This window comes from Sorex araneus, chromosome 1 (genome assembly GCF_027595985.1).
Source record: "Sorex araneus isolate mSorAra2 chromosome 1, mSorAra2.pri, whole genome shotgun sequence".
NCBI lineage: Eukaryota > Metazoa > Chordata > Mammalia > Eulipotyphla > Soricidae > Sorex > Sorex araneus.
The window spans coordinates 159,929,044-159,942,335 of record NC_073302.1 but is presented as its reverse complement, the minus strand read 5'-3'; the positions used below and the strand labels follow the sequence as shown (position 1 = coordinate 159,942,335).

Sequence of the window (13,292 nt, the reverse complement as noted above, 5' to 3'; positions counted from 1 at the left end):
CCAGCAAATATTTCTTTCTCTGAAGGATTATGGAAGACTTTCAAATAATGAAAACTTTCACGAAAAAACCAAGGTAATTCATTACAAGTTCATATGTGCTAAAAGAAACATTAGAGTTCTAAATGTTAATGAAAAATAACCTTGAATGAAAATCTAATGCATACAGAATAAAGAACAAGGTAAGAACAGACATATGGACAAACAAAAACAAATTATTACAAACTATAATAATGTTTTATAAGGTTTCAGTTGACAATTTTAATTATTTTATAATGCGACAGAAAATTGATAGGTTAAATAAAGTTAGAGTCCTAAATTCCTAACTATGCCTGAAAGTGTGAAAGTTCTAAATCTATATTAGATTGTAATAAGACATGATGTATATTTTAATGACTAGCATACTCACTAAAATAAAAAATACAAGAATACATAAGTAACAATTTAACAAAGGGAGAATGATGAAACAATGAAAATTAAAAATAAACATTTTAAAGATAAAACCTAAATATTGAAATAGTTATGCAAACTATATGGAGAGCAAATACTCCAATTTAAAAATATATTTCACAGGACTTAACAACTATGTAATGCTAAATAAGAAAGATTTTAAAACTGGAAAAATATAAAAAAGATAAACCACGTAAACATTGAGAAAAATGGGTGACATACTATATTTTTGTAAAAGAGAACTCTAAGAAAGGACTGTTACTAGAGAAAATGAATGAAATTTATAATATGAAAAAGTAAATTATTATAAAGATAAAATAATTATAAATTTATATGTACTTTATAATACATAAATGACATGTAAGATTATACTTAAAAATACTAGTCTCTACAAGCTTTCTCCATTATCATAAAGTAGAATATTCCTATTTGGCCTCATTTAGCAGGTTATTATTTAGGTCTGGAAATACTCAAAATTATCATATAAATCAAGAGTAATGGCATTTCCAGTCTCAAACAATAATCTATCAAATCATACCAAAAAGAACATTCTTCTTTGAAATTATTAACTCCTACATAGACAATTGGTAGACTTATTTAATATTTAGTTAGCACCACTATATTCAAGTCTTTTAATTAAAAACTGAGTATAAAGCACTGTCCTCTAACCTTATTCTTGATGACTTTGCTATCGGGTCAACAGAGCATCACTATTTAACTTACCGTGCATTACCAATCTGCATCTTTTTCTACACTGCAGTAATTAAGTAGAAATGGAGAACAGACAGATTTCATCCTTCCTTATTTAGGTTTTTTTTAAAGGATGGCGAGAGTTGGGGGGGTCAAAATCTGGCTGTGCTCAGGACTTACTCCTGGCTTTGTGCTCAGGGATCACTGCTGGTCAGCTCAGGGTGCCTATATAGTATTCTGGGGATAAAACTCAATCAGCCAGGTGTAAGCCAAGTGTTATCCACTATACCCACAGTGGATTGTAAACCCACTGTACTATCATTCAGATCCTCACTCTTCTTGATTTAGGAGGCTCAAATTATTCATAAAAAGTGAAAGCATCAAACATAATTGAACTTAAGGCATAAAATAAAAATAAAATGCCACGCAAGAAATAATTGAGTATTCCACTTAAGAAAAACAAATGGAAACAAATTCTCACGGAAGAACTCTCAGAAGTCAGTTAATAGTTAAACTGGATTAGAATCTCAGCTCTTTAACTCTTTGGATTGGAATACCAGCTCTAAGCAAGTTCGCTATTTTTCTGTACTTCAAATCTTCCAGCTATAAACAAGTGATAATAGTATTTACTCAATAGGAGCGTTGTTAGATGCAAATGAAATAATGCATCACAGAAACATAGTAAAGACTCTCGCACTTAAGGTAAGTGCTTAAATAATTATAAATGTGTTGTAGTTGTTGCGGTGAAGCCCCTCTTGCACTGTCTCTCTGGCCCGGTGGCTAAGAATCACTGGTGGGGCCCTAAACCTCCAATTAAAAGGACCCATCTCCAAAATACTTTAAAAACTGTATTCAGAATTCCTGAGTGTTCCAAGATTTGATATGCTCATTGATTCATGCCTTCCTCAAAGAATATAAAATTCTAAAGTTTAAGATCCTTTCCCATATTTAGAATAGGACCACTTAAAATAGGGACATCTAGGGATTATTCTGAGGAAACACTTTCTTTAGTTAGTTCCTCCTCCACCCCCCACTTCATTTAAATATGAGTCAAATCATATAAATGCGGAATTCTTGAGACCAGAGTGATAATAGATCTGGGGAGGCACTTGCCTTGCATGTGTGAAGTAGGATTTGATTCCTGCATTCTACATATTCCTAGCACTTCCAAGAGTAACCCCTGAGCATCACTGGATATGCCAAAAAAACAAAAACAAAAAAACAGGAATTCTGACATAGCATACGGCTGAATGGAATAATGTTAACTGAAAAAGTACATAGGTTTTATAAATGTGGGAAATGTATCATAGTTTCTACCACTTTCTTTATTTCTGTGGAGATTGGCGGGTTTGGGCCGTATGGGAGTGCTCAAGGCACCACATGCAGTTCCACCAGGAATTGATCTGAGGTCAGCTTTATGCAAGGCCAGTGCCTTAATCCTTTTAATACCTCTTCAATCCCACATTCCACTCCACTCTTCATTACTATGTACATTACCATAAAAACTATGCTTTTCAAAACGAAAGCAATTAATATACAGAGGGAGTAAGCTAAGTCAGAAAGGATGACAAATACTATATGTTATAATTTATACGTAGAATCCAAAAATACCAAATAAATAGAGAACAGAAAGTACAATGGTGTACTTGGGATATGAGGGTGTATAGTATAAAATCTTATACAAAGTATATAAATAAGACCTAGAAATCTACCGATAGCCTATTATAGAAAAAATATATTATAGGACCAGAAAAAATAGCTCAAAGGGCTTTACATGGAGGCTTGGGTTTAATCACAAGGCCCCTCAAACACCACTGGGAACAATCCCTATGTGAAAAACTGGGAGTGATGTGCCCACCCCAACCCACCCTCACCAGACATAGCTAGGTGTGTCTAATACCTAACTCTCTCCCTCCCACAAACATGAATATATTCTTACAAACTTCAGTTTCTGGCACTATAGGCAAGTGATGGCAAAGCTTATAAGCATCAGTAGTGTGTATTAGTTACAGTTAATTGTTATTACAACGAGTCACTGTAATATAATATAATGTATCTGTCAGAAACTTAAAAGCATCTCTGCTGCAACCTGATTTTGGGGTCTCCAGAAGTTACCCTGCAGTAGATGCAGGGACATCTGGAAGGCTACTTTCACTTAGGTTGGAGTTTCTCTCTGACATTTCCCTAGTAATGGTTCAGTCTGTAATACAAAATGGTGAGTTTTTAGAACTGGACTTAAGCAGCATTTCAGGACTCCAAAAATGGACCAGGCAAAAACTCCAGCATTTCGCTTTGAAAACCACATGGCACTACATCACGTCCACTTGACACTATCACATAAGAAGCCCCAGATCCATTCCCAGCTTCAAAGAAATTAAAGAGGCGACATTTTGCTGGGAGGAGTGAAAGAGTTAGTTTTAGGCAGAGCTTGGGAGTTAGATATACCTAAGCATGGGGAAACCTCAGAAAAGAAATTATGGACTTGAAAATATAGGTTATACAATTTAGCCAGTACTCATATGAGACAGATTTCCACTGCCAACCTGGTAAGATTCAATGCTTGTGGTTCGAAGGGCTGTCATATCTGGCAATGTTTGAACCATAAAATACTAGGGACAACCAGGGGAGGCCCTGGAGGCTCTCCCTCTTGCCACCTGCATTATGAAGGTCTCGGGCTGCTCACCCAGCCAGCCGGGATGGCCGTGCTGTGGGGCAGAAAGAGGAGGAAACGAGGGCCAAGCTGGTTGATTGATCAGTGGTTGTTTATTCCATTCTCCCCATGCGCCTGTGCCAGTCTCTCTAAGCCCCCATTCTAGTTTCACACTGTCCCTCATTCCTGTCTCCTCCTGCTTCTCCCGCTCATCTCTCCACGCTCCATCTCGAAGTCGGGGCTCTCTCTCTCCACATGCCTGCTCCCATATTCTTCAACATCTTTCTCCCTCTGTACCCCTTGTTAGTCTTGCCCTCCCACCTGCCAGGTACTCTGGGCCAAAGCAACACCCAGTCCAGTAGCAAAATCAACATAAGAAAGCCCTTCCTGACTGTCCATCAGGCTCCAGGGCAGAAATATCACCTAGGGGTGTTCCTCCTCTCTTTAGTCCAATAACTTAATTAACATCTTAATTAATATCTTAATTCTGTCACTGTCACTGTCATCCCTTTGCTCATAGATTTGCTCCAGCAGACACCAGTAACGTGTCTATTGTGAGACTTGCTGTGACTGTTTTTGGCATATAGAATACGCTATGGGTAGCTTGCCATGTGGGTGAGACACTCTCAGTAGCTTGCCAGGCTGTCTGAGAGGGGTGGAGGAATCATGCAGAGGGTTGGCCGCATGAAAGGCAAACACCTTACCGCTGTGCTATCACTCCAGCCCATCTTAATTCTACTTCTTGCTATTAGTTATTTTTGTATGGACACAGTAAGAGATACATTGAGGCTTGTAGGGCAGCTATCCTGGGAACACCTTGCCATAGACTCAGAATACAGTGCTCAGGCCACATTAATCTTTCCTAACCCTGGAAGGGTCTGAATCTAGTTATTACTTTTTGGATCATGACAAAATTTGTCCATGACCTGCTCTTAACTTATAGTCAAGCATTATAGCACTTTGACCAGGCCCATTTTGATTCCAGGGTAGTATATTGCCCTGGGTCCATCCAGTCCCTCGTTGGGACCCTGCTTTTAGGGTGCTAGGAAGTAAGGGCAGCTGAGGCTTACGTAGAGAGAACAGACGTCCAGGAGGTAAATATCATTCAGAGTTATTTTTAAGTAAGAAGATAGATTTTTTTTAACAAGAAAAATTATGCTATGTCCAAAACCAGACAAACAAAAAGTTTCTGAGACTAGATCTCAATTATTTTTACCTCAAAAATAAATAACAAATATATAACAGGACTAAAGTATCTGTGAAACTTATGGTAGTATCATATGCAATATATGACAAATCCAATTAAATATATATATGTAAACATACATAAATGTATATATATATTATATACATATGCACACACATACAGATAGCCTCAGTAGAAATATGTACATTCTTTAATTAATTTTCTTAACAAGTTATCTTGAATGTTGTTTGTTATATTATAAGACAACTTATATAATTTATTAATAAAATTTCTCTAAAGAGAAAAAGTCTCTTATTCTATTACATTGGAGACTATTTTCTCAGTGTTAAAAAATTTCTGAGTTTTTTTATAATATCCCAAAAAGATACAAAAATGTGATATTGTTATAGAAGGAAATGCTCTCTCATTCTTCCTTCTGTGTGGCCAAGAGTAATGTGTATAAACTTGCAAGACCTTTGTTATCTCATTTGAAAAATTCAATACCTTGAACTAGAAGACTCAAACATATATTAGATCAAAGATTTTAATTTATAACAATGCCATTCCTCAGAAATGATGCCTTCTTATTAAAGCCAATATTTGTTAGGTAGGTTAGCATTCCAGTATATTTTATACTTTTGTGAAAGATTTTATACTAAAGTTTTTTAATTTAGGATTTACAAATAAATACATCTAATAAAGAAAGAAGATAAGATTAAGGGTATAATCTGTGATTCTAAGGCTGAATTTCTGAGTAATGTCTTTGGCAGTACATGTTGTTATCCCCTCTGTGAGTAGACATTCACTGTTTGAAGCAACAAGCTCTTTGATACTTAGAAATCTTGGATTCTGTTCTATTTTTAAAGCCACTATATCAGTATTCATCAACAGTTTAACATAGTCCTCATTTATACTCAAATAGGCTATTCTATAATCACACTTTCAGAAACCAAAGAAGTCTAAATTCCTGATAGCTGCTATTTACGCAGGAATCTTCCATTTATTAAGAAACAGAACTAATTAATGTGTTAAAATTCAGGACCAAAATTATGCAAGGAAGTAGTAAAAAATCATTTTTCAATGGATGTTCACCTTAAGTATGAAGCTTAAAAAAGGCAAAACATTCTAGAATAATTTTTATTTATATTACTAGTAAAGCTAATTTAACTGATCTCTAATTATAGTCAAGTTCCACTAAAAGAAATAATTTTGATTCAAAACATATTTTAAAAAACTTATTAAAATAACTAAGATGAATTATGGGAAATCAGATACTAATAAGTCTTGCGATAGCTAATTTGGAGCTAATTAAGCATGTTTTCAAAATGTTTTACAAGACAGATCCTATTCCTATGAAATAAATCCCATTTTTCTAGTAAATATCCAAGTGTAGCTTGAACTATGTTAGGACTAAATCAGGTTTTGTAATAATTGTTAAAATTCTTAGACTATTCACATAATGATCTAAAAACTTTTCATATGTAATACTGCTTTTATTAAAATTCTTGGGACAAATATCACTAGGATGTAATGCTAGGAGTTTTTGGCAATCTATAGAAATTATATAGATGTTGTACAATTATATAGACACTATAGAAATTACACTTCTATCTTTGTATACTTGATAAAGTTTCTGTTATTCAGTGAGCCTACATCAGCCTGAAGATTCCCCACAGCACAGTTAACAAGCCAACAAGAAAATCATTAATTGATTTTCATCCAAAGAAACAGAGTTTTCTGGAAAGAATCTTGTCTTTCAGTATCTATAATAATGCATCAGTTTTTACTGAATATAAGAACAATAGTTAGAAAGTAGCAGTCCAATCCAGGAAATGCTTAAAGTCTTAAAAAGTTAGTATCAACTAGATAAGAGTTAAAACTAACCATTCTCCATTCTAATTCAAGAACTGCTCTCTAAAATGAAACCACAACTATTTATCCAGCATAATCTTAATCTAAAACAAAATGAAACATCTCTAAATCTTAGGTCCTCAGCACACCAATATGATTGAAGAAATAAGATCTACAGTACCACTATGACCTATCTATAAAATCTGAAAGTTAAGACACCAAAAAAGAAGTCTTGCTAGAGAATAATATAAAGTATAATTGTGGTATGGTACTGCCCATGACCTTCAAGTTTCAGAACACTTCTGAAATTTTCTTTTAGCTGTTAATCTGTTAATGAATATTTTGAGTTTTTCATACTATATAGTATATTCACTTTAGAGTGATGCAGCTTTTTAAATTGCTCTACTTGGAGGAAAAAAGTAATAAAACAGATTGCTTATGCATAAAAACACAGCCTACACTTCCTGCAACTGTAATCTCCCTTCTATATTATATACATAAAAATAAACTGACATATGCATATACTTAAAAACAGACACATAAGTGATGCTTGCGGTGCTTCCAGGGCCATACATGACTGGATGCTTGGGTGGCCCATTTAGTGCTCGGGATTGTACCTGGGACCTTGACATGTAAGATGTGCTCCAGCCCTTTTAGCTATCTCCCTGGCTTTGCTCTTAACTTTTGACATAAAAACTTAATTAAGTAAGATTAAGTAACTGTCACTGTCACTGCCACTCCCCCCGTTGCTCATTGATTTGCTCGAGTGGGCACCAGTAACGCCTCCATCGTGAGACTTCTTACTGTTTTTGTCATATTGGATACGCCACAGGTAGCTTGCCAGACTCTGTCGTGGGGGTGAGAAACTCTCGGTAGTTTGCCGGGCTCTCCAAGAGGGGTGGAGGAATTGAACACGGGTGGGCCACATGCAAGGCAAATGCCCTGCCTCTGTGATATGGCTCCAGCCCAAGATTAAGTAAAAAGAAAAGTGAATTCAGAAATATATAGATCAAATATATAGTGAACTAGGTATGAGTTAAAGAAAATAATTTCACAGAAAATAGAGAAAAATATACAATGAACTAAACATTTTTGAAGAAAAAAGAAACTTGTTAAATTTAAAATAGGACAATTATGCTTAAGGATTTTAATTAATTGAACAAATAATGGACCCCATTCTCATGTACCACACTTAACCATCTATTTTCTTGTCAAAAATATTTTTTATCTGGGCTGGAGCAATAGTATAGTGGGTAGGGCATTTGCCTTGCATGCAGCCGACCCAGGTTCGATTCCCAGCATCCCATATGGTCCCCTGAGCACCGCCATGGGTGATTCCTGAGTGCATAGCCAGGAGTAACCCCTGTGCATTGCCAGGTGTGACCCATAAAAAAAAAAAGCCAAAAAAAAATAATAACAATGTTTATCAACTTCAAAGAAGAGTAATTCTAAAGAATTATTAGAGGGAGGAAGGGGATTAAAAATAATAATAATTACTACATAAACAATCCGTTTGAAAATAATTGGTTTTAATTAGAATCCACTAAGAATAAGATTAGGTTTCAGGAGAGAGAGGTCTGCTTCTATAAAATCTAAATAAATATTGAAAAATAATTCACCTGGATTAAAAATCTACTGTGAATTATTGAAAGATTATGCATGGGTTCTTTAATCTTTCAACTGCATTTCTCTTCTGTTTTAATCCTTCACTCTATTGCAATTCACTTCCTGAATTGAGTGAAGGTCTCAACCTTATGATAATTTACACATTCCAGATGACACCATGAACCCACCCCTTAGCTCTACTTAGGCAAACTCTCAAAAGTTAAAGGCATCTAGCATTCTGAAAATTGGTGATACTATGCATGAAGTATTACTAATTATTGTGTCCTTTTTAACAAGAAATGGTTCATGTTGCACATATGTGTGCATGTTTGCTTATTCTGTTTCTATTAGTTGCATATTTTATAACGTTAACCTTTAAAATCAAGCAGTTCTATTTTGGGGTTTTTGAACTAAAAATTCATTTCTTATTTCGGTTTATTATCTTTAAAGGTTTAAGCCCCAGTTAGATACTTAACAAAAAAATTAATGTATTTATTTTACCTGAAGTCAACATAGAGGAATCAGGCACGTTTTCTATTTCCTCATCAGTACTTTCATCATAAATTGCTTCCATGTCTGCATTCATCTGACCACCTGTAGCAGTTTCCCTAGAAACAGAAAGTTAGCATTATTCTTCATTCCTTAACCCCAGCTAGGTAAAAATTCACGGTAGATAATTAAGAAATATTCTTGAAAAATATTCTGATTGAACAAACATATAATGCATGAGTGAGGTGAAACCCCTTTAAAGGCCTTATGTAAACTGTTTATTTGCCTTTCCTGTGGTGCTTAGGGACCAGCACCTGGATTAATTCCTATAATACTCCCCCTCAGTATGGCACAGATAGGGTCTGGCTGTGCTGGTGGCCCCTAGAACTACACAGTCCTTGGTGCTAGGAGAGGCATACAGTGCTGGGGTTCAAACTCAGCACCTCAAAGCATGCAAGATATGTGCTCTAGCCCTCTGACCTATTTTCCCAGTTCTAATGTGAAATTCTGCATTTGTTTGTGTTGAGGTCACACCCAGCATTGCTCAGGGTTTACTCCTGGCTCTGTACTGAGGATTCAGTATTTTATTTATTTCAACGAAGTTTGCCTTCATTTGATCTCCTTCAAATTCATATTTTCTTATGAAGAAAAAGGCCAGAGTGCTTAATAAAAAATTTACTCCAAATCATAGAACCAGCTGACATTAAAGATATAGTCTTTATATTATGCCACTGAAAAACCCGAGTCTTCTCTAGAATACAAAAAAAAAGAAAGAAAAAGAAAAAAAGAAAAGACCAAAGCTGCAACAGTTAATGCCTACTGTAATTTTCAAAAATTGTTCCGTAAACATAACACCTATGATTTGTCATTACAAATCAAGTACAAAAATTCAAACTCAGAGCCACTAAAGTAAACCATGGCTTAGATATTACTATTTCAAATGTGAAGTCAGGTACATGACTCAGTGACTCAGTGGTAGAGAACATGTGATGTATGTGGAAGACCTGGGCCTGATCATTGGTACTAAAAGTGGTAATAATGATGAAATGATGTAATGAAATAAAATCTTAATGTTGTAAATGACTCCCACACTACAGTTCTGCAAAAGATAAAAGCTTTAATTATGAGACTTTTTAGTGATATCTAAGAGTCACACAATATTTAGATGACTGTTTAAATGAAATCTGATTATTTAAAAGAAAGAGGGGCTAGAGTGGGTAGTGCACTTATGTTGCACACTAACTTCCAGAGTTCACTCTCTGGCATCCATTTGGTTCCAGTCTGAGAGTCAGAAGTAAGTCCTAAGCACTGCTGACTATGATCCCAAAATCAAACCAAAGAAACAGAAGAATAGGGATGACAACTGGGCAGACAGGGAAAGATAATGTGGAGAATTCTGAAGTCCACGCTCTGTCCATATTTTTAGGCAGAATATACAACTTTAGATTATCAAATCATCTCATATTATTGAAAAACTGGTACATAGCTGCGTGTTTTGATAAAATTCTACTTAATTTTATGTATCTCCCATCTGAAAAAAAAAGATACCTTTTATGTTCGATGTTTTTTTCTAGTTCTTGAATTTCATTTAACAATTTATGTAAGCTTCTGATTTTGGCTTTCTTCTCATTTAGTACAAGAATAAATCGTGTATAAAGATCATTCTCCACAGTTTCCTTAGCATTCACACATTTTTCAAATCTAAAATTTAAAACAAATACACAAGATGACACATACTCTTATTAGTGTATTATTACATTTAATAGGGAAAATGAATTTCAAATACTTTATAGAAAAATACATTTATAAATACTTTCTCCCTGCATTACCTGATACAAGATACAGATTCAATGCAGTCCCTATCAAAATCTCAATATCATTCTTGAAAGAAATGTAGAAAAAAATGAAATGTATATGAAATATAAAGGATTCCAAATAGCGAAAAAGCTTTGAAGAAAAACAAGAAACACATCATGTTCATCATCATCCTCACACTACACTACACAACAACAGTAAAGAAAAAGTAGCCTGTTAGTGAAATAAAAATAGGCAGAGGTCAATGAAAGAAAGTTGTGAATCCAGAAAAAAACCAAACATACACATAACACTAATGTACAAGGAAATAAGGGCATAAAATGGGGGAAGTCTCCTCAGTAAATAATGTAAAAACTGTTCAGTCACATGCTAAAAAAACACCAAATATAATGAGACCACTATCTAACACCAAAAATTAATTCAAAACTGATTAAATGATTAAATGTTTAGATGTAAATCCTGAGCTGTAAAGTACACAGAGAAAAATACAGTTAATAAGTCCATAGAAATCTGCCTTAGATATATTTTGGGGGACTCCACTTCAGGAGCAAGGGTACCAAAGCAAAAATAATTAAATGAGCTAACAAATCAAAAAGGCTTAAAAAAAAAAGAAGAAAAGAAACTTGAATCAAAATAATAGGGTAACCTAATAAAAGGGTAAATATTTAGATATCATATGCCAAGTAAGGGTTCAAATCCAAGAAACACAAATATTTTATCTAGCTAAACATAAAAATCTCAAACAACCAAATATTTTAAATGGGTGGAATAGGAACATCTCCAAAATTCCAAGTTAACAAATACATAAAAAGATATGCTCATCATCACATATTATGGAAACATAAATTAAAACAATGATAATACATCATACCTTATACATTTTTACACTTTAAATAATACGTTTACAATAATGCTTACATTTATAGGGTTGATGCACCAAGTACTGTATACCACCATCAAAGCGCCCATAACCGTCCTCCAACAGTCTTTAAGTCACATCTGGTCTGCTTCTCATGCCTGCCCCACCCTCAACCCCACCACTCCCTACTCCATTTGTTTTTAAGTTTTGTAATCCAAGGCCAAGGGTTTGTCTTTGTTCAATATTACCTATACCCTTGTTTTCTTTTTCTCTTTAATAGATGAGATTATTCTGCATTTAATTTCCCTCTTATTTATCACAATATGATACAGTCCAGTCCACAGACACTGCAGCAAATTGTGTGATTTCAAACTTGTCTTACAGTTACACAACATTTCTTTCTGTATATACAGCACAACTTCTTTATCCTTTCATCTGTAATCCAACATTTGGGTTATTTCCATATCGTGGATATTTTGCTAAGTGCTAAAATAAACATAGGTGTCCACATATCTTCCCGAATCAATTATTTTGTGTTTGGGAAAAAAATAAAAGAGTTTACCCCAAATTCACCAATAAATGGTTTAAAGAGAAAAAAAGCATAAACTAACAGTTTTTGAACACAAGAACATTTGAGGTCATTAGGTGGGAAGAGAAAAGGGTTTAAAAGATCGAGCACAAGAGGTCAACTGTACAGCAAAAGAAATTTTAAGGGAAATCCAAGAACACTACACTTCCTGATTTTCAATAATGCACAGCTAAAATTGATAAATGGCGGGTTCTACTTCAATTAAACACTACTAAGTTAAAATACAAAAATATTTCAATATACTTGTCCCTGTGGTTTTAGTTTTACATATTAGCCTGCTTATCAAACATTTGTTAGTTTGCTATGTATACAGAACTCGAATTAAAACTGCAAACTGAGGGGCTGGAGCGATAGCAGAGTGGGTAGGGCATTTGCCTTGCACACCGCCGACCAGGGATCGATTCTGAGCATCCCATATGGTCCCCCGAGCACCACCAGGAGTAATTCCTGAGTGCAGAGCCAGGACTAACCGCTATGCATCGCAGGGTGAGACCCAAGAAGAAAAAAAAAAAAAAAAAGAACAAAAACACTGCAAACTGAAACAGAAAAGCCTTTCAGGTGAGCTAGAGCTGGTTACGGCAGTGAGGGCGCTTGCTTTGCACACGGCCAACCTTGATTCATTCCTCTTTACCCATAAGGTCCCTGGACCATGGCCGGAAGTGACCTCCGGGAGTGACCCTCGAGCGGAGAGCCCAGAGAAAGCCTCATGCACCGCAACGTGTGGTGCCAAAGCAAACAAACAGACACACAACAAAGTTCTAAAAATAAGAAAAGCCAGTTAACTGTAATCATCTACTCCCATCTACTACTTGTTTCCGGAAGAAAACGTTCATGGGAAAATCTTTCAGCAAGTCTCTCCAGACACGCACAGTATCGCGAGGCTGCGGACCGGGTATGGGCGGGTTCGCGGCCGGAAGTCAGAGGGCTACAGATTCCAGGGCCCGCCTTCCGTCAGTCTCTCCTCAGGCTGCGCCTGCGCGGGCAAGCGGACACAAACTGAAAGTTCCAGAACATCTCACCCATTTTCATAGTTGCAAAAGGAGTTGGGATGGGACTGAACGGCAGCTGAGGACCGCCGCCTTTCTGATACTGAAGCAAATCCGGGACTTCG

General features: G+C 35.5%; 1 protein-coding gene across 5 annotated transcripts in view; it reads right to left on the bottom strand.

Annotated features, from left to right (window-relative positions):
- The window catches only part of XRCC4 (X-ray repair cross complementing 4), a 249,188-nt gene that overhangs the window by 130,281 nt on the left and 105,615 nt on the right, over nt 1–13,292 (bottom strand). For 4 of the 5 annotated variants that reach the window (XM_055140893.1, XM_055140879.1, XM_004613168.2 and 1 more), the window contains exons 5-6: nt 10,467–10,619; nt 8,931–9,037 (exon numbers count right to left, since the gene is read on the bottom strand). In XM_055140893.1, the coding sequence (XP_054996868.1) occupies nt 8,931–9,037; nt 10,467–10,619 (260 nt within the window). The remainder of the gene's footprint in view (nt 1–8,930; nt 9,038–10,466; nt 10,620–13,292) is intronic. The other variant, XM_055140901.1, reaches the window with a different exon arrangement.